Genomic DNA, 21,564 nt, shown 5'->3' with positions numbered 1-21,564 from the left:
TATAAATCCATCACATGAAATTGAAAGGGTCTCAAAGAGCAGACTGTTTCCCCCCTAACTCTTCCACTATTCAACCCAGGGGCAAGCACTGTCATCCCTCACTGCTACCAGCTTCTGGTCAGTCTTTCTGGCCACACGTATGTAGACATGCTTCATTCTTTTAACTGTGTTTTTGATGTTTTCTATATTAACACCAAAAAAAAGTACACTAAGAAATCAGTGCTATTTCCGAATGGAGCCCGGAGTTTCTCAGCACTGCGCTCCTCCCGTGCCAGAAGCACCCTACTTCTCTTCCTCAGTTGCTTCATCAATCACATGGGGCTGGGGCAGTGAGGAGGATGTATTTGCCTCACATAGAGACTTAAAGGTTTTCCCGATCTCCTCTGGGTACAGAACAAGAAATTAAGGATGATCTGAAATATACAGGGCTTGGATAAGACTTGAAACAATTGTGATGATAGGAATTGCTGGGTTCTGGAACCGAGGATTGCAGTAACCAGGGGCTCAGAAAGCTGAGATATCCCTCCAGTGAAAGGGGACCCGGGAGCATAACTGAACAAAAGTCATTTCTCTTCCTCATGATGGGTATTTCTCTTTTTCTGGTGAGGAGTGACAGTATCAGCATTTATCTGCTGGAGACTGTTTAAATGTTAGGTGTACTTAGCAACTTTGCATCTATTTTTCTTAAACACGAATCGCTTTCCAGAAGGGAACCGAAATGACCACCTCTAAAAGTTGCTACTATTGCTCCAGAAACCAAAGTGATCCCACTCACATGGCTGGCCATAGTCTAATTTCTTCACAAACAGAGGCAGAGCAGCTTGCACCACATAACCCCAAAGCTTTTCTGTAACTGATCAGAAGTTCCTTTCTCCACCCTTTAGCAGAGGTGCTGGTGACCAGGGAAGAGGAGAAGGTAAAGAGCAGAGTGAATGAAGGGAAGTAGGGGACATAGATTCTTTAAAGTCTGGGTAATCAATCCCAATGTATTCAAGAGAGACCTCAACTTGCTTTCCTAGATGGGACGTGGTGGCCCACGGCATCCATAGCAAACCACTCCCTTCTTGGATAGTTGGCTCCCAGACTTAAAGGCTGTGCTCCTTGCTGTCCTCGGACCTCTCCAGCGGTCTCTTTCTGGTTTCCTTGGTGGGCTCCGCCTCCTCCTCCTCACCTTGTCCCTTGGATTTCCCAGGGAGCTATCCCCAATCTAGGGTTAGTCTCATGCACCCACCATATTCTAGGGGCCCCTCCACTCACTCTCATGCTTTTAATGAATTCATTTATGGGTGATCAGGAATCTTCACCATAGCCCAATCGCCCTTCTGAGTTTCAGGTGCACACCCTGTTGCTTTGGTGTGACTGCTTCCCGTTGGGTTATCCTTGGGCACCTCACACTCATTGTGTCCAAAGCAGAATTCTTCATCCTCAACCTGCACTCATCCTATATTTGAGACTCCTAACTCAGTTAATCGCATTGCATTAGTCATTGACCTCGTAACCCAAATCTCAGCACCATCTTTTTTTATTTGGTTGGATGCTTCCATTCCTCTCAGCCACTGTATTCACTCAGTAACCAAGACTTCCAGAGTTGACCTCATAAATATTTCCTTAACTCTGATGCCTTCTTTCCAGTTTCCTACCAGTGTCCTAGTTCCTGAACCACTGGAATAGCTTCAAGTCTTTCACTTCTTAGGTCTTCTAGAGAAATTTGTCATATCTAGTAGAACTCTTTTGTTGAAAATGACGCAGACTGGTTTAAGCAAAAAAGCAAAATCATGGATGTCAGGCTGGTTTCAGGTGTGGCGTGGTGTCGAAGCTCAAGGGACACCACCCACACCCTGTGTCACCAGCTCACCACTCAGGTCTGCTCTCTGTCACTCTGGTGGGCTTCATTCTCAGGCTGCATCATGGGAGTGAAGTAGCAGCAGAAGGTCCAGCTCGCCTGGTGCTTCCAGTGTCAAGTTCTATAGGAAGGAGGCAGGCCTGAGGCCAGATGGCAGCGAGTTTCTGTTAACAGTGACGCTGAGTGGGTCAGGCGGTGGGGCTCAGGTTCAGTGTGATCCGGAATGCCTCCGAGGCCCCCTTGCTCATCCACCTGCCTTTAGTAGATGGGTGGTCTGAGTTTCTGGAGATGACTAGGAGTAGCAGGAAGGGACACTGAGCTACACAACACATCCAAAGCCCACCACACATCAGACCCACGGATTCCCCTGCATAAAATTCCCCAAGGCAAATTTTGCCCACTGAAGTTCTGTCAAGATGATTTGATTCTTCTGTTGAAATGCAGTATTAATCATTGTTGAACTTTTTCATTTTGTTTGCATTGATATTTCCACCAGTAATCTTCAATAAGAATAGAATTTTAGAACTGATGATTTGGGTCTACTCTTCAACTTGCAAGGAACTGTGCACGGTGTTAAGACCATGCCTCTGAGATCACTGGAGAGACAGATGGAGAAGTGGAGGATTTGTATTTAGAGTCTAGTCAGGGAAACACCTCCCCCCTCAGATAGAATCTCCTGTTGTTGGTCGATATTGGAGGATTGAGTGGCAAGCCAAGATTCAGATATGGTGACTGATAGAAGCAGTGAAGGTCTCTAAAGAGCAAAGAGAAGTCATGAGGGTTCTGAGAACCGAGGTCCTGGAAGCTGGAGAAGGGGCCCTGGGGAGTGGAACCGGACCTCTGCACTTGCCTGGCCCTGGGGCCTCCCGGAGAGCTGGACTCAAATCTCCGAGATGGACCAGCCGGGCCGGGCGGGATGTGGGCAGGCAGGTCCTGGGAGTGCATGAAGCAAGCTAGAAAACTGGGCATGACCGCGCCACCGTTGGGAGTCCCGGGGGTTATTGGGGTTCTGCTGACGGGAACAGGCTCCTGTCCTGCGATCTGCGGCCGCCACGCCGCCCTCTGGGGCCCCCTGTTGACAGAACCTGGCGGGAGCTCGCTGGCCCGCAGAAGGCTCAGGGCCTGGTAGCCAGGGCGCGGAGCCCAGGAGGTGGATTCGGAACTCAGTGCGCCCCGGAGCGCCGCAGTGGGGCGGGGGTGGGGGAAGCGCGGGGAAGCGCGGAGTCTCTGGGTCAGCTGGTCCCCACTGCCAACGCCCACAGGCCAGGCGGCTTCCGCAGCATCTGCTCCACACCCCATGCGGAGCAGGGGCTTGTTGTTTCTGCACACGCCCACCGCATACACACCGCACCACACACACAAACACACTACACACACCACACTATACACACCACACACACAAACACACCACACACAAACACACCACACACAGCACACCACACACACCACACTACACACAAACGCCACACACACCCCACACACCACACAAACACACACCACACACACAGCCCACACACACTACAAACACACCACACACAAACACCACACACACCCCACACACATACCACAACACACACCAAACTCACCACACGCACCAAACACGCCACACACCACACAAACACACCACACAGACCCGACACACCACACATACCACAACACACACTACACCAAACACACCACACGCACACACCCCACACATACCACAACACACTACACCAAACACACCACACCGCACAAACACACCACACACACACTACACACACCACATACCCCACACACATACCCCACACCACCCCACACACTACACACACCACACACACCACACACACACACCACCACACCACACACCACACTACACACACCCCACATGCACCACACCACACACACGCACACCACACACCACACATCACACCACAGCCACACCACACCCCCGCCTCCAACACCCACCTCTCGCGCCCCCCTCCCGCCTCCTGTGTGGTGTGTGCTCTAGTTCCCGGCAAAGCAGGTGGGAGACGGAGTGACCAGTAGGACAGGCTGCCTGGGGAACCGGGAAGGCTGAAGTGGACACAGGAGGAGCTGGCAGGGAGAGCCCAGGCCCCGCGGGCTGCGGGAAAGGAGAGGGCAGCGACTGGGCGAGGGAGGAAAGACCGTGGCCGGGGCAGCCCGGCGCGGGAGAGGCTGCGTGTGCCCGGCTCAGTCACCCGCCCTGGGAGAAGGCGGCCCGGCTGGAAAGCTGAGGCGGAACCGAAGGACCCCGCGTGGAGGCTGCAGCCCCTGCGCCGGCCGGGCGGGTCCAGAAGGAGCCCAGGCCGCACCTCCAGGCCGGCGCCGCCGCCGCCCAGCGCCCACCCGTCCCCGCAGCGCCACTCCACATGCACCTTCTCCCGGGGCGCCGGCGGCCTCGGCTGCCCCCGCAGCGTTTCCCTAGCTTCCCTCCAAGGCCCCCGGCCCCCCTTTCTCAGCATTCTTCGCAGCTTCATCTCCATCCGCGCGGCCTTGCCGAGACCCTCCAAGCCGACTCCTCAGCCTTCTACTGGATCTCCTCCAGGCTAGCTCCCAGGGGCGCCTGTCCAGGCCCGGGACTTACATTCCCAGTCCTCATGCAGAGCCCCGTCCCCGCACCGAGGCAGCAGAGCTGGGAGCGCGATGCAGTTCCCTGCGAGAGCCTAGGTCTGACTCTAACTCTGCCCTGGATTCTCCGCTTTCTAGGAGCGCGTGACATCGGCGGCCAGTTCCGTCATCTGGGCTATCACACCCATACTACCCAGCCCTGGGAACGGATGCGACAGTGGACCCGAAGGCACCCTGCAAACTGTAACTCTCACACTTGCCAGACGGCGCTTCCTGAAGGGTCACACTGAGCATCTGTTTTCAGAGTTTCCTATTTTCCAGAAAAAAAAAAGTCCCTATCTGTGCATTAAAAATGCAGGCCAAAACGTATTTTCCACTTCTCCCCTCTGTTCACTTGGCTTTGGCTTAGCATTTTCCCAAGCTGTGTTTCTTGGAGCACGAGTGCCCTTCAGATATGAGTAGATGCCCCATGAGAAAAGCCAAGTTCAGGAATATCCCTTCCTTGAGATTAGAGTGTGCCCTCTCCTGTGAAAGGTCCTGAGAGGTGTAACCTTTTTAAACCACTTTTCCAACTGAATGAGCCACAGGTCTTGTTTTCCTCCATGGCACACTCTAAAATTCCTGGGGACCACTAGGGTCCCACGCAACAGAGGTAGGAACCCTGCTCTAGGCAAGTCGAGCCACTTGCCCTTCTGTCTCAGAGAGGTTGTCCTCGAGTTCTTGCCACCAGGGTCCCCTAGTAAGGGCGTCCCTAATAAAGCCTGGCTGTTCCCCTTTTCCTTCTATTCTATGAGCTAGGCAGAATGGTTCTGGCAAACCCATCTTTCCGAGTCAGGTTGTCCAGAGGAAGTTCTGTTTCTTGCAACTAAAAGACTCTGACACAGACCAGCAGGCAAAAAGTCAGTGAAGGGATTACCATTCCAAACTAGAAATTTCCCACGTTCACCTTAGCATTGGAATGGATAAGTATACGTCATATACATTGTGTGATATATTCACACATACTGCACAGCAACAAAAATAAACTATCTTCAACCTTAGGCAATAATGTGGGTGAATTTCCAAATACAATTTGAACACAATGAGCTAGACACAATTTGAATTCATTTATAAGAAGGGAAAAGCCAGCAAAACTAACCTATGTTGTTAGAAGTTAGGATGGGGGACTGGGCGCGGTGGCTCAGGCCTGTAATCCCAGCACTTTGGGAGGCCAAGGTGGCGGATCACGAGGTCAGGAGATCAAGACCATCCTGGCTAACATGGTGAAACCCCGTCTCTACTAAAAATACAAAAAATTAGCCGGGCGTGGTGGCACGTGACTGTAATCCCAGCTACTCGGGAGGCTAAGGTAGGAGAATTGCTTGAACCCAGGAGGCGGAGGTTGCAGTGAGCTGAGATCGCCCCACTGCACTCCAGCCTGGGTGACAGAGCAAGACTCCGTCTCGAAAAAAAAAACAAAAAAAAAATTAGGATGGTACAGTTAGGATAAGTTAGTTAGGATAAGACGTTAGGATACAGGTGAAAAGGAGGGAATACAAGAAGGCTTCCAGCTGCCCTTACCACACTGTCCTTGGTCTGCGTGCTGGTTTCCTGGATGTGTCCAGTTTGTGAACATTCATGAGCTCTAACCTTAGGATAGATGTGATTTTCTGAATGTATGTTGTACTCCAACAAAAAGTTTCGGAGGTGGGTATCAGAAAAGATTGTTTCCCCACTGAGGGATTCCTTTTGCAAAACCACGCAAAGGAAACGTGTTGATTTCAGGACCAATAGAAATTGAATGATACATCAAGTCGTCTTAGCTTACTTCACGTCTGTTTGGCTCTCATATTTATCTAAACATCTGCACGCACAATCTTTACATTGCCACACATGTCAAACAGTCATTCTGTATTGATCATGGGTTTTTTGTTCGTTTTCTACTGATTTTATGCTGCTTCATCCTTGGGGTCTTGTGGTCTTAGGAAGGAACTGCCCCTCCCAGGGTTAGCTGAGTCCTCCAGAGAGCAAACGACTCGCTGTTGGGCGTGCCTTTGCTTTGCAAGCTGACCAGTCCAGAGCCCGGACACCAGCCACCTCCTCTATTTGGCTTTTACACTTCCAGGAGGCAGCCTTCCTCTGCCCCAATCCCAGTGAGAGGTGAAGCCAGCTGGACCTCCTGGGTCGAGTGGGGACTTGGAGAACTTTTCTGTCTTACAAGAGGATTGTAAAATGCCCCAGTCAGCACTCTGTAGTTAGGATTGTAAAACGCACCAGTCAGCGCTCCGTGGCTAGCTAGAGGTTTGTAAAATGGACCAATCAGCACCCTGTAAAATGGGCCAATCAGCACTCTGTAAAATGGACCAATCAGCAGGACATGGGCGGGGACAAATAAGGGAATAAAAGCTGGCCACCCCACCCACCCAGCCAGCAGCGGCAACACGCTCGGGTTCCCTTCCATGCTGTGGAAGGTTTGTTGTTTCACTCTTCACAATAAATCTTGGTGGTGTTCACTCTTTGGGTCCATGCCATCTTTAAGAGCTGTAGTACTCTCAGGCCTGTAATCCCAGCACTTTGGGAGGCCAAAGCAGGCGGATCACGATGTCAGGCGATCTAGACTATCCTGGCTAACACGGTGAAACCCTGTCTCTAATAAAAAAAAAAAAATACAAAAAAATTAGCCGGGCGTGGTGGCGGGCACCTGTAGTCCCAGCTACTGGGGAGGCCAAGGCAGGAGGATGGTGTGAGCCCGGGAGGCGGAGCTTGCAGTGAGCCGAGATTGCGCCACTGCACTCCAGCCTGGGCGACAAAGCGAGACTCCATCTCAAAAAAAAAAAAAAAAAGCTGTAACACTCACCGCGAAGGTACGTGGCTCCAGCGATGCCACGAACCCACCGGAAGGAACAAACTCCAGACAAACCAGGACAACTGGGGCCCACAGGACAGCCCAGGGCACACCTCATGTATTCAAGCCATCTGATCCTAAACCTTCTGAGCCTTCATTCCTTCCGGGGATACCAAACCGCAGTGAAGCCTTTGCCCAGGCTTTCCCCTCCCTGGTGCCTCCGGACAGGCCCTGGTGCTTGTCGCGCCCCCTGCTTCCAGGGGTCTGTGAGTATAAAAGCATCTTCCTTCAGGACAGTCATCTCAGTGTCCTCGTGTCTTCCCATACCTGATTAAAACAAGTCCTGGACACATTTTAAAGCACTGCATTCATGTCACAATTTCCAAAGCACCTGCTGTGTTTCGTGCACTGTTTTCAGTGTTGGGATAGAGCAGTGTCTGTGCAAGCAAGGTGCTGTGCTCAAGGAGCCCAGTGTCTAATGGAGACAGATCATTCAGCAAACAGAAATGTTTCCAGACAGGGTGAAGTGGTGTGAATACAATGGACCAGGGTGGGTTGTTTTGTTTTGTTTCTTTGGGCTTGGGGGTTGTTTTTTAAGGAACAGTGGTCAGGGAAGGTCTCCCTAAGGAGGTGACACTTCAGCCACAGTCCGAATTGTTCCTTGTATACCAAGGGCACCCACAGGTCTGTGCTAGGGGCCTTGAGGCCTCCAAAATAACTAACATGATGTATCTGCCACTGGTGCTCAGCCAGAACAAACTCTGTCCCTTTCCCAACAAGCAAAGTAGGGCTTCCATCCAAGAGAAAATAATTTCCCGGCATCAGCAAAGTCCACAGCCTGCTCCAATCAAGTTGCTTTCCAAATGCTATAAAGCCAAGGCGCCCAAGCACCAGGATCCAGGGGCTGGGGTGGCAGCATGCCAGCGCCCTGAGGGCAGTGACAGCTTGCATGTGTGTTTACATACTGTTTGCAAATAAAGAGTAAGTGGGCAGATCCCTGAGCCCTCGTCACTTCCCACCATCCCTGGGGACCCACTGCCTAGTTCAGCTTCCCAGGAACACAAGCTTGACCCTGGGCACTGCAGACTTGACCCTACCGCCACAGACCTGGTCTGGAAGCCCTCCTGCTTGCTGGGCACATCCTGAGTGGCCGTCCTGAGTCCGTGTAAACAGCAAACAGACATTCCCACCCCTTCTTTAAAAAATTTAGATCTCACTGACTGGACAACATTGCAGTCAAGAAAAGTAGAACAATTTAAATCACAAGCCCTCAACCTGTGGGTGGCACGTCATGAGTCACTGGCATAGCATGGGTCAGTCTCTAAGCCCATCAGCAGGGAGCCGGGGCTACTTCCACATCTCCCTTCCTCAAAGCTTCCAGGCTGTGGCTGGGTATCCCCGGCCCCGCCACCTCACCTTCCACACCGGAACCTTCCACACTCACCCTGAGCCCCAAAGCCAGCACACCACACACCTCCCTTCATCAGGGAAAGGCCAGGGACCCCAGATCTGAAAAGCCACTCCCATGCCTTCCACTGGAAACCCCCAGGAAAGAGCAGCTCCATTCATGTTGGGCAGCTGCCGCTAGGCCAGGCAGAATCAGCTCTACAAATGGAAACCACCCTCAGCGCCTTCCTCCGCATCCTCTTCCGCAGCCTCCTTGCGCCTCACCGTCTGTGTCAGTGACAGATCCTCAAAGAGCATCTCTTAGGAACTCGGCATGAATTGGCTGGAGGGCCATAGCTGGCTCTTTTACCTTTGCCTCGATCCAGAGTTTGCCTCCCACCACACACCTCCCTGGCGCACCTGCTTCTTGGGTGTTCATTCAGACACAGCCTCCGCTTTGGTGGGTGTCTTCCAGGAGCCCTTTCATCTATAAGGAATGTCACACTCCAGAGCCAGAAAAACTCGAAGCCACCCCTCACACCTGCGGCAACTGAGAACCAGTTGCTGCCTCACTAGGAGCCCGGAGCTGGCAGAGCTGGAGAGGGCTTATGTGGGCCTAGAACACAACGCTGGTCATCTCTGACATGCCATTGTCCTCTACAAACCCCACCTAGCACCTCATGGTCTGTGAAGGTCCATTCCCTTGTTTGTAGGTCAAATCTCAAATTCTCAAGGCTCCCAGCTGGCTTAAAAATGTCAACGATGACTCTTTCTACTTATCAAGCATTTTCTATTTCCCCATTGGAGCAGGAACCCCCACAGAGGCATGGCCCAGACTCGTTTAATCTCAAACCCAGGCATCCAGGCTCGTGTGTCGGTGATTTAGCAGCCTGTACCAGTGGCATCTCCTTGGAGCAATCAAAGCTTTCATGGAAAGTGCTTAAATCCTATAAATGTAATGTATTTGCTTATCTACCAAATTATAATATTCATTTGTTTGTGTAAACCTGCCAGTCACCAGTCAAAAATATGAACCACAAGAAATTTTCCATTAGGATTTAGGCCCAGTCATTGTTTCCAGTTTGAATCTGACATATTATACCTGAGAGGATTGCAGAAAACCATAAATGATTCTGGTTTTTTTTTTTTTTTTTTTTTTTTGAGACGGAGTTTCATTCTTGTTGCCCAGGCTGGAGTGCAATGGTGTGGTCTCAGCTCACTGCAACCTCCGACTCTCGGGTTCAAGTGATTCTCATGCTTCAGCCTCCAAGTAGCTGAGATGACAGGCACATGCCACCATGCCTGGCTAAATTTTTTACATTTTCAGTAGAGACAGGTTTTCACCATATTGACCAGGCTGGTCTTGGACTCCTGACCTCAGGTGATCCGCCTGCCTTGGCCTCCCAAAGTGCTGGGATAACAGGTGTGAACCACCACGTCTGGCCATAAATGAATCTTAAATTCTACATTGAGTCTATGTATAACAGAGGTTTTTTGCTGTATACAAAACAAAAAGTAAAACCCAAAGTCATTACCCCCAGGAGGCTGGGATCTGGGTGCCCAGGAAAGAAGAGCTGTGTCTTGGAAGAACACTATCCCTTCTGTTTCTATCCATGAAATAAAAGGAGATGCCCCTTTCTGTCTGCAGTTGTCATCTGGCAGATTTTTGAGAAACAACTTATTTAGGGGGTTCCACACTCGATTCAAATCCAGATGCCCAGTGCAGAATCTGGGCTGTACCTGGTCAAAGGCAGTGGTGATTTCACTGCAGAATGGAGGGAAGCAAACCGGGGCTCAGAAGGCCAGAAGACCATCACCTGCCTGGTGCAGGGACATCAACTGCAAAAGAAGGGCCCATTGTCTGCACCAGGATTTATGTGAGTGAGCAGCCAAGGTGCTCCGGGTGGCTGCCAGCTCTGAGCCCCGCTGCTCTCCGGTCACTGGGAAACCCAACAGAAACCTGGCCATTCTCCCAGATGCCGCCATTCTCCCAGGCTGAAAGAAAGGACATCCATCTTCTCAGGCATGAAGGCAAGGGCTCTGTGCTCCCATCTCAGTGCTGCACGCAGTCAGGGTAGGGACAGGAGGGGTGTCCGGCTGACTTTCCCCAGAGGGTTCACCTCGGTCCCTCTTGTCTGATGTCACCAGCACCTGTGCAGGCTTTGAAGGACACCTGTATTGCTCTGGTTTGTAAATGTGGATGTCGGAGGAAACTGTAAATGTAGGTGGAAGACACAAACGCATTGCAAGTGGCTGGAGGACCTTCCAGGCATCCCTTGAGAAGAGCCAAGGAGCCCACTTGCCTAAAGCTTCCTTCTCAATGCCCATCAGAGTGCCTGAACTCTTGCTTTTACAGCTTCTTAAATTTGCAAAGGAGGCTGGTGTGGAATGACCTGTGATAGTGGTGCTTAGACATTCAGGGAAAGCTTCCTGGGAGAGGCAGTCTTTGACAAACAAGCAAGAGCATTATGAGCAAAAGGGCAGCAAGTGAGATGTAGAGGCCTCGGGCTGCTTGTGGGGAGCCGGCTGCAGCAGGAAGGCACGGCTGGGGCTGCACACTCCATGAAGCTGGTGGGAGCCCTGCCCCTTCTGAGTTTGGGTGGGAATTCCCTGGGTGCTGCTGCAGCTGCCCAAGCTGCAGCTGGGGACAGGGGCCCTGCCCTCCTGGATGGGACTACAGCCACCCAAACTGTGGCTGTGGACCCAAGCCTCTCTGTGCTCTTGGAGGGAGCCAGGAGCAGGCAGGATCTGCCCTCCTGGATGAAGCTGCAACCACCTGACCCATGGCTGTAGACCTGGGCCACCGGCTCCATGGAGCAGGCAGGACCCCTGCCCCTTCTGAGATGGTTAGGGGAGAGCTCCCTGGGTACAGTTGCTATTGCCCTCCCAGGCACAGGACCTGGGTGTCTCTGTAGCCTGCACCCTTGGGGGCCTGGGAAGGACTCCCCATCTCCTCTACCACACCCCCCATCCCTGCAGGCTAGGGGGTGTCTGATCCTACTGCCTGTCCAATCCCACTGCCTGTCCTCTCTCCTCTCCCAACACCTGCTCAGATCTCCAAGTGGGATTGGTGCTGAGCCTGGGGCCATGAATGGCAGCAGGAGGCAGACAGATTCCTGAGCAAAAGGGGGCGGGTCCCAGTAGGGCCCCTTCTTCAGGCAAGGGAATGCCTGAAGGCTAGGGGCTGGGCCACTAGTCCCGCTGACCGGAGTGGAGATTCATGGTGCCTCTTCCGAGCCTGCCCCTGGCTGCCCATGGACCAACTGGCAGGCACTTCCTCTCCTCTGAGGGCCATGAAAGCCTGGTGCTCAGCCAGGGTAGAGGATGGCCAGAGACAGAATATGGCAGGGAGAGGTTAGAATGGTCAGCCAAAGAGAGGAGCTACCCTCTCCACTGATAGCTTCAGAGATCTGCAGAGAGAGTGGGGCAACCTGCCAGACAGAGAGGAGCTACCCTCTCCAGGGACTCCTCTCTGCTGAAACCTGAACACTCGACAGAATGACCTGCCTGCCTACAGAGGGGAGCTATCCACTGTGGGTCTCCTCTAAGCTGTTCTAACACTCAATAAACTCCTTTTCATCATCTTCACCCTTCACTTGTCTGCATACCTCAGTTACCTCATTGTACCTCAGTTACCTCATTCTTCCTGGATGTAGGAACACTGGACAAGATAGGCAACAGGTTAAGCTTGCTCTAGAAAGATCACTGTGGCCAGAGGTTAGGAGATGGGTTGAGGAGGTGGGAGAGTGGAGCAGCAAACCAGTGAGGAACCCAGGAGAAGCTGAGCCAGGGCAGTGAGTCTGGAAGCATCTGTGATGTGCAGTAAAGGACTCCTTTTGCTTCTAATCCTTCTTAGACCGAAACTTTTGGAAAATAAATTACCAGACAAACACAATTTTAAAAGACATACAAAATACAAGTCCCATTTTTCTTCAAAAATTTTTGTTTTAATTGGGGTAAGATAACACACATTTACCATCCCAAACATATTTAAGTGCACATTCCAGTAATACGCACACTCACACTGCCATGCTGCTAGTCTCCAGAATGCTTTCCTTTGGCAAAACAAAACTACCCATTTAACAGCATCTCCCCATTTCCTGCCCCCAGCCCCTGGCAACAACCCTTCTACTTTCTGTCCCTATGAATCTGACAACTCTATGTATGTAATATAATTGGAAGTACACAGAATTTGTCCCTTTGTGTCTGGCCTGTTACACTTAGCATAATGTCCTCAAGGTTCATCCATGTCGTAGCATATTTTGGAAATTCCTTCCTTTTTAAGGCTGCATAATATTCCACATTTTGTTTCTCCATTCATCCATTGATGGACACTTGGGTTGTCCACCTCATGGGTGTTCGTGCTGCTCTGAATTTGGGTGTTGATATCTCTTCAAGTGCCTGCTTGCCATGCCTTGGCCACATACCCAGAACTGGAATTGCTGGATCACCTGGGAAGTCTAGTTTTCATTTCTTGAATCACTATACTGTTCTCCACGGAGGCTGCACCATTTTACATTTCCACTGACAGTGCACAAGGGTTCCAATTTCTCACATCCTTTCCAATACGAGGATTAGTTGATGTTTTTTTCCTAGTAGCCATCCTAATGGGTATGAGGTGAAGCCCCATTTTTTTAAATTATTAGACTCAAAAGGTATAAAGTTACCCTGCCAAATTTCTGTAGTAGTTTAAAATGCTTACTCTCACCTTCTACACTTACCTCACTGCAGACCAACAATAAACACTTCTGGAGCTGGCCAGCCCTTAGGTAGCATGGCTTGGCAGTGCCCATCCCTGTGTGTGGAGAGGAAAAGCAGTCGGAGCTGCTATTGTCACCTGCACACATTGATTGTGTGATCAACACAGCAGCCCCAGGAGGTAGCTGTGGTATGATCTCCAGCCAACAGATGAGGAAACAGTAGCCCAGAGAGGCTGGGGGCCTTGCCTGAGTCAGCAGGAAGGAGGGTGACAGAGGCAACAGTGAATCCCACGTATGACCTCTGCCTATTTTTGTTATTATTGTCTTGTTTTATTTTCCAAGATAAATTAACTGATTGGTCATATCTGGGGGAAGATAGAAGGCCCCGAGGTTCTGGCCTGAGTAACCAGGTGGAGAGAGATGCTGTCCACCAAAGCAGGAAATACAGTCGGGGAGGGCATGGAGCCAGGCACATGTCGAGGTGGAAGTTCAAGTGATGTCCAAGTGGGAGCAGGGCCAGGGAATAGCTTCTGAGCACCTAAACGAGGACTGGGCCAGGACAGCAGGTGAGGAATGCTGGGGCAAGGATGAAGGATGAGTTTGGTGAGATCCCACAGACAGATCAATAACATTCTAGAAAGAAGCAGAGGAATGAGGTGGCAGGGAGAAGGAGGAGCCAGAGGAGATGGGAAGAGATGGAGAGAGAGAAAGTATCAAAAGGAGAGAGGTATCAACAGGTGTCCAGGGTGGCGCAGGGGCCACAAAGAACAGGTAATCTAGTATCTATGGATTTGGCCATGTGGTGGCCCTTGATGGCTGGAATAAGGGCAGAGCAGCTGGTATCATGGAAGCCAGGAAGGTAGAGGCTGGGCTGGCATGCGTGGGTAGGTGGGTGGTGGTGGGAAGTGGGGAAGAGAGCAGACCACTCTTTCTAGAAGTTCTGCTGCAGAGTCAGGAGACAGGGCAGTCCCTGAAGGGCGGGTGTGAAGTTCTTGTGTGGAGGAGGGATGTTGGGCCAATGATGGATTATTATTTTGTTTTAGCTTTTTTAAAAAAAATACCTGGAGCAAAGTTGCATTTGTTTGTATCAGGCAGGGGAGGCAGGAAGGCAGAGCCAGTGGAAAGGTGAAAGACTGGGAGGAATCTGTGATGATTGCTGGAAGGATGTAGAATGATCAAGCCCGAATAAAAGGAGAGAAGCCCCTCTTCCCCCAAAGTATGTGGGAAGACAGTCTACACTACAGGGTCGTATGTGAGGAAGCACATTGCCACTGAGCAGGGCAGGGAGTGGTGTCTGGGCACTGGGAGAGAGGCAGGCTTTTGGAACAGCAGTAGGAGTCACCTGGGCCTGAAGAAGGGCAGAAGCAGAAGGAGCCCAGCGGGGCCAGAAAGCACACATTGGCATGAACACATGGCCATCTGGGATTGGTCTCCCTCAGGGCTTAGCTGCCCTGCCCAGGGGCAGAAGCAGAGGTGTGGATGGTGACTTTGTTTGAGTGAAGGCTTCACAAGGCAGCTCTGGCTACAGTCAAGGGGCAGGAAAGAAGGGTGACTGCTGTCATGTGGGAGAAGAATGAAGTGAACTGTGGTGGTTTTAAAATGTGTCTGCAGATTCTTTGATCTTACTCTTTTCAAAAGGTGGAGTCTAATTCCCCTCATACCGAATGGGGGCTGGACTTCACGATTTGCTTTTAATGAACAAAATGTAGCAGCAGTAACAATGTGTGACTTCTGATTCCAGGTCACAAAGCTCCTTCTCAAACTTGTTCTGGAGGAAGCCAGCAGCCATGTCATAAGGAAGCTCAAGCAGCCATATGGAGAGCCCACGTGGGAAGGGACAGAGGCCTCCTGCCCACAGCCGTGGAGATGAACCACCTTGGAGACAGTTCCCCCAGCCCCAACACACACAGATGACCATGGTCCTGGCTGACATCTTCACTGCAACCTCACGAGAGACCCAAGCCACAACTTCCCAGCTGAGCCCACAGATGTGGTATGAGATGATGTGCTTGTCCGCTTAAGCTGTTATGGCTTTGGGGTGATTCATTAGCAGCACTGGATAACTCCTGCACTGCCTAAGTGTGAGGGCAAAGAATGTGGAGCATGGGGTGGCTCCCAAGTGAAGGTTGGGCAGGCGAGCCCCAGCCAGAGGTGCAAGGGGCCATGTGGTGGAATGATTAGTGGCTTGAGAAGAAAAGATTGAATGGGGCCAGAGGAAATGGAGGAATCATAGCACTGGAGGTCCCCATGAAAGTAAAGATGTGGGCTGAGGCGTAGAGAAGAGAGTGGAGTTTCCTGTTTGAAAGAACGTTTCTGGGTGGATGCGGCTCAAGGTGTGGCAAAGTTTGGGGAGGGGGAGGGACAGTAGCGTCGTGACCCCTGGACAGTGAAGCCAGCCAGGGTAGCCAGGCTGGCAGTGGGACTTGGCTTGGGGAGAAAGACACACCTTCCAGTGCCTAAGGCCTCAACTTACGGGGGAGTGGTGGGGACTAGAGATTACAGGTGGTGAAGGTGGCCTCTTGGGGTGGCTTGACCCTGCAGGGAGGTTTTCCCAAAGACAGGAGGCACAGCTGCCTGTAAACACCCAAGAGAAGACTCCGAAGGCCAGCTCCACCCCTTCTGGCTGCAGAAGACAGGGAGTGAGAAGGGTCTCTGTCCCCCAGGGCTGCACAGAGGATGGTGTGGCCAAGAGAGAGCAGGCTACAGTGGACAGGCAAGCAGCAGGGCTGGTGCTGAGTCACTCCACAGTGTCGAATCTACTATCTGCAGGATGCCAGGGACACCAGATAAAGATGTGGTCCAGGCCGGGCATGGTGGCTCACACCTGTAATCCCAGCACTTTGGGAGGCTGAGGCAGGAGGATCACTTGAGGCCAGGAGTTCAAGACCAGCCTGGGCAATATAGCAAGCCCCATCTCTAATTAAAAAAAGAAAGACATGGTCCTTATCTAGAGGAGAAACAAGAGAGCAAAGGCAGAAAAGCCCTCAGAGAAACTGGGTCTCCAAGAAACACAGTCCTGCCCGCCCCCGCAAGCACCCCCACAATAGCTCTTTATTCCCTGGGGGCCTCCCAGCTGTGATGGCCGCCAGCCTCTGCACTCTTCCTGCTCATGTCCTCGTCCCCTTTTTCTGGGTGTCACGTCCTCCCTGGGCACGACTCTCCCACTGGAAGTCTCCGCTGCTGTGGTCACGAGACGTGACCTGGAGTCACTGCTTTCTCTGGTTCTAGCTTGTTGGCTAGATCCTCTCTGCCCTTAGGTGAGTCTTCCCAGGAGGCCCACGGTTCCTCGTGTGAACCAATTCTCATGAAGGCCTGGCCTCTGATTCCAGGCAAGTCTGAATCTAAACTGGCAGAGCTCGTAGCCAGGCGCTGGTGCCCTCGGAGCTCTGCGTATCTCCCCTGAAATCCTGGGATCTGTCCCTATGTGCTTAACCCCACTAAGGTTCCTAAGTCCAGGCCTACCCACAAGGCCAAGGGCTTTCACAAGGACAATGGTGACTCCTGGGTGGTCCCTGCCCCCCGCCATGACTCTCATGTCCGTATGCGTGTCCCATGGCCACACCTCATGGGGAGATGACAGGAGCAACGGCATCTGCAGAGACATGAACACTACTCCATGACAAAGCCAGAAAGAAATGCCTTCTGCAAAACACGCTAGAAGTGAAAGGAGAGGCGAGGCGTGCCCTCGGCCATCAGTTTTATCCCTTTGCTTTTGCAGTTGTTTAATGTTGAGACAAGTCAACTTGAAGCTGTATAATAAATGAATTCCAGCTTGAGCCTTGGCAGGGTTTGTTTGGCTTGAGGGAAGTTGTTTATGCTAATGGGTCCCCTCTGCAGAGCTGGATTTATATTATACAGAGTCTTGTCCATCATCTGGATGCCGCTGTAAACAAGATAATCTTTGTCTACCAGGAATGAGCCCGATGCCAATAACTTTAAATAAACATGAGCCCCAGGTTTGTATTTACATTGTCTGAGGTAACCGCTGGCGAGTTTGTCACGGCGCCGTCAGCCCCTCCCTGGCTAAGGTAGCTTCGGCTTTCCCACTGACCTTGTTTTTAGAGGCCTCACTCCGGGAAAGGATCTCATATTTAGCAGAGGAGCGCTACACCCCGGGCTGGGCTGCATTCTTTTGCATGGTTTTGGCATTTTGTAGTTCTGTCAAGTTAGCATAGCTTCCTTTTGTACTGGATAGAGCAGGACATGGGTCCGGGGCAGGAGCTCAGACATGGAGATGACATCATAGACCTGAGCTCTCAATTCCCTCGATGGCCAGGCTGCAGGTGCCAGTGGGCTCCAAGGATTCTATTATTAATAGGGCTATGACTTAGCTCTATAGAAGCCATCAGGGTTGAATTGCATTCCATGTGGAAAATAAATAGAATTTTGCAGAAGTCTGAGTGTCTGTTGCAACTCGAAACTGAGGACCAAGCAACCACAGAAACATACAACTCTTCAAATAGTGATAAATGGTCTCCATGGAGGACTGAGGAGAAAAGCCATGCCCCCCGGCTCCACCACTACTCTCCCCTGCAAAGAAAGCAGAAACTGGGCAGGGTGTAAGATGCACATTCCCATCCCTGGGCAGAAACACACTGAAAATATCTTTATAATAGCAACTATTTGGTTACGATTCCAGGCTTCAAGTGCAGAACATAGGAAACTCATTTCTAAGAGCAAATGGGCTGCTTATGAGGATCATTCTCATGAGGGGTGGTGTTGGGGAATGCTCCATGAGGAGAAATCTAATCAGAGGGAGGTCTCTGATGACCCTTGTTTGAAACTGTCAGAGCTTTGAAAGTTTCTCAGATGTGATTTATAAACCCTCTAATTGAGTTGAACAAATACTAGTTTCATAATCAGAGCGTCCGATACCACTTCATAACTGCAAACTTTATGGTGTTTGGGCTAATTCTGTGCAAAATAATCGCGCTATTAGACCAACTGGGAGGGTCGTAAAGGGTGGCAGTAAAGACTGTAGGACCTGGAGCCACACTGGGTAGGGACGAGGATGGCTTTGCCTCTTTCTGTTTGAGTGAGACCTCAGGCAAGTCTTTTAATCCATCTGTGACTCAGTTTCCTCTTCCGTATGATAATAATAGTACTTAGCTCATAGGGCTGTGGAGAGGATTGAATTAACTTTGGTGTGGCACATTGCAAGTGATTATTGTGCTTCTTTGATGGCCCCTTCTTGTCCAGTACAATGTGAACTCATAGCAGACATTCAAAATAGAGACCTAATAGAATAGCTGGGTCAGTGCAGGCTCAGTTGCAGAGAACAGAATTCACTCTAGCTAGTTTACATGAGTTGGGCTTAATTAGGCAAAATGACTGATAGAACTGATGGGAAGGCTAAAAAAACCAACTTGAGGTTGAGCTTTCAGGGATGATTCCCAAACCCATTCAGTAGAAGCAAGCCACCAAGAAGCAACTGTCTCTTCTGTAATCAAGAAACAGCCACGGCTGCTGCAGGCTCCAGAAATCACATGACCCAGCTAAACAGAGGCCCTCATGCCTTCTAGATAGATATCCATGAACTTGCCAAAAAACTGCAGACACTGACCCCACCCCACTCATACCTTCTAAATCTGTCGCAAATATAACTGAGTGGCTAATTCCAACTCACACACAAAAGCTCAGGTATAAAAATGTTTGGTGAAGTTGCTGAGCATTCCAGCCCCTGCGTATCAGGGAGATAAGCCAGAAGGTAGGTGAGACGCAGGCTGAGCCCCAGCTGCCACGCCACCACAGTGGTCAGGAAGCAAATGCCTACAGACAGGGAGACCAGAACAGGCCTTTCTCTTCCTATCCTCAACATCTAAACACCTGTGGCTGTGGATGAATCTCAATGCGGTTCTAAATGCTGTGTTCTTTTTTTTTTTTTGAGACAGAGTCTTGCTCTATTTCCCAGGCTGGAGTGTAGTGGTGCAATCTCAGCTCACTGCAACCTCCACCTCCCAGATTCAAGCAATTCTCATGCCTCAGCCTCCCAAGCAGCTGGAACTACAGGCACGTGCAGCCACACCCAGCTAATTTTTATATTTTTGGTAGAGATGGGGCTTCACCATATTGGCCAGGCCGGTCTCAAACTCCTGACCTCGTGATCCACCCGCCTCGGCCTCCCAAAGTGCTGGGATTACAGGTATGAGCCATGGTGCCTGGCCAATGTTGTGTTCTTTTAGACTCGTACTGCAGAGAGTACTAGCAGATTCCAGAAATTTCTAGAGATGAAAAATGGAAAATACTAGCAGAGACACAGTAGATATTGCTGGACATCTACAAATATTGAAGGAGGGTGGAATTTTTTTTAATGATTAAAAACCCCGAAAAGTCTTTTGTTATTCAACCAATGTCAGTTTTTGTTCAATTAAGATCACTTTAGTTTAGCAAACTAAAGTTTGCTGTTATTTCCCCCAGTTTGGAGAAATTTAAGAAGTCAGAAGCAAAGATGACTTAAGAAATCTGATCTGAAATTGTCTGGGCAATTCCGCAAGTTCATCAAGATAAAGACTGACAAAACTAAGCAAGGGTCCCTTGACTCAACCCCTGCTAGGGACCCACTTAGGCACACAAGTGGGTAAAATGGCCAGGGAGTGGTGAGGAGAAATTCCTGGGTCTCCTTGAAATGAGAACTCCACACACTGTGGTACTGAAATCCACAGGGGAGGCCCTGATGAGGGCCCTAGTTAGACCGACAGAATATACGCATGTCAGGGCTGGTAGGGTTATGGCAGTGGGAATATTTAAACAGATTTTATTTAAAGAGGTTCTGGCTGGGCGTGGTGGCTCATGCCTGTAATCCCAGCACTTTGGGAGGCCGAGGTGGGCGGATCACGAGGTCAGGAGTTCGAAAGCAGCATCCTGACCAACATGGTGAAACCCCGTCTCTACTAAAAATACAAAAATTATCCGGGCATGGTGGCACGCACCTGTAATCCCAGCTACTCAGGAGGCTGAGGCAGGAGAATCACTTGAACCCGGGAGGTGGAGGTTGCAGTGAGCTGAGATCGTGCCACTGCACTCCAGCCTGGGCGACAGAGCGAGACTCTGTCTCAAAACAAATAATTTCTGCCTCCTTTACCTGGACGTTTCATAGGAATGGATATTGTATCTGGTTGGGGAACACTTTTCCTACCCAGTATTGTAAAACCAGAACATGTTGATAAAGTCCGAGTGGAGGCTACAGTTAAGAAAGTCAGGCTGGATGGAATTAAGGTAAACCTGCATGGGAGAGGTGGTGTATTTGAACACCCTTCATGTGAAGCGGTTGCGTCTCTTTTATCTGATTGTATTATGGGGCTGGATATTGTATCTGCCTGGGGAATGTTCTCCCTGCCTTGTACTGTAAAATGGAAAGCATGCAAATCTACCCTTAGAGCAATATGAATTGGACATGCTTGTGGGAACAGTAAGATTGCCCGAACCCACACAGTGAAGAATAGAGGCTGGACTGCTGGGAGGGACAGATGGCCTATTTTGAAGTCCTCTGTGGACTATAACTGGAGCTTATGGCAAAAGCCTGTGAGTGCCTCCCACCGACAACTGCTGAGACTCTGGACCAGAGAATTTTGACTTGAGGGTATTACTGCCTTGCTATGGGACATTAATTGAAGCTACCTCTATGACTGAAGGACATAAAATGGTCTTGAAACCCGAAATACCCACGACGTCTTGGGTGACGTCAGATAAACACTCTAATGGGAATAGCAGTGCCCGGGAGCATTCCATAATGAAATGGAAATGGTTTCTACTGGATCCTGCTACCTGGGGAATGAATGCGAGGAGACACCCCAAGCAAGGAGCCTCTTTTCCCCTCGGCCTCATTCTGGAACTAGAGTGAGGAGTTGTAGGAGTGGCTGGATCCTACTGACACCTGGATCGTGCCCTATAACCAGCTCTCAACTGACCAGCAAAGCACTGCTTGGTTCGTGAATGGCAGTTCCAGGCAGGGGGACAACATTCTGTTTGGAAGCTGCCACTCTGATCAAGGAAGTTAAAAGCAAATCAGCTCGGTGGCCGACCTGCATGCTGCTTTCCTAGCAGTGACTGAGCGGTGGCGAAGCCTCTGTGTCTGGTTTTCACTGACTCATGGGCAGTGGCCAATGGCCTGGCAACATGGTCAGGCAGAGGGGCAATGGAAACCTGGCCTGTTAAAGGGATGCCCGTATGGCGCCCGGCCCTGTGGAAATCTGAGGGTTGCATGAAAGCAACACATCAAATGCCCATCAGAAAATCTCCCT

General features: G+C 50.8%; 1 protein-coding gene across 1 annotated transcript in view; it reads left to right on the top strand.

Moving 5' to 3' along the window:
• ERCC6L2 (ERCC excision repair 6 like 2) overlaps positions 1 to 17,100 on the top strand; it is a 184,625-nt gene extending 167,525 nt beyond the window's left edge. Inside the window, exon 19 of the mRNA XM_054658300.2 lies at positions 15,066 to 17,100. Within this exon, the coding sequence (XP_054514275.1) occupies positions 15,066 to 15,120 (55 nt within the window). The 3' untranslated portion in view covers positions 15,121 to 17,100. The remainder of the gene's footprint in view (positions 1 to 15,065) is intronic.
• The last annotated feature ends 4,464 nt before the right edge of the window (positions 17,101 to 21,564 follow it).

This window comes from Pan troglodytes, chromosome 11 (genome assembly GCF_028858775.2).
Source record: "Pan troglodytes isolate AG18354 chromosome 11, NHGRI_mPanTro3-v2.0_pri, whole genome shotgun sequence".
NCBI classification, from domain to species: domain Eukaryota; kingdom Metazoa; phylum Chordata; class Mammalia; order Primates; family Hominidae; genus Pan; species Pan troglodytes.
The sequence above is the reverse complement of the archived record's forward strand: the minus strand, read 5'-3'. Positions and strand labels throughout refer to the sequence as shown.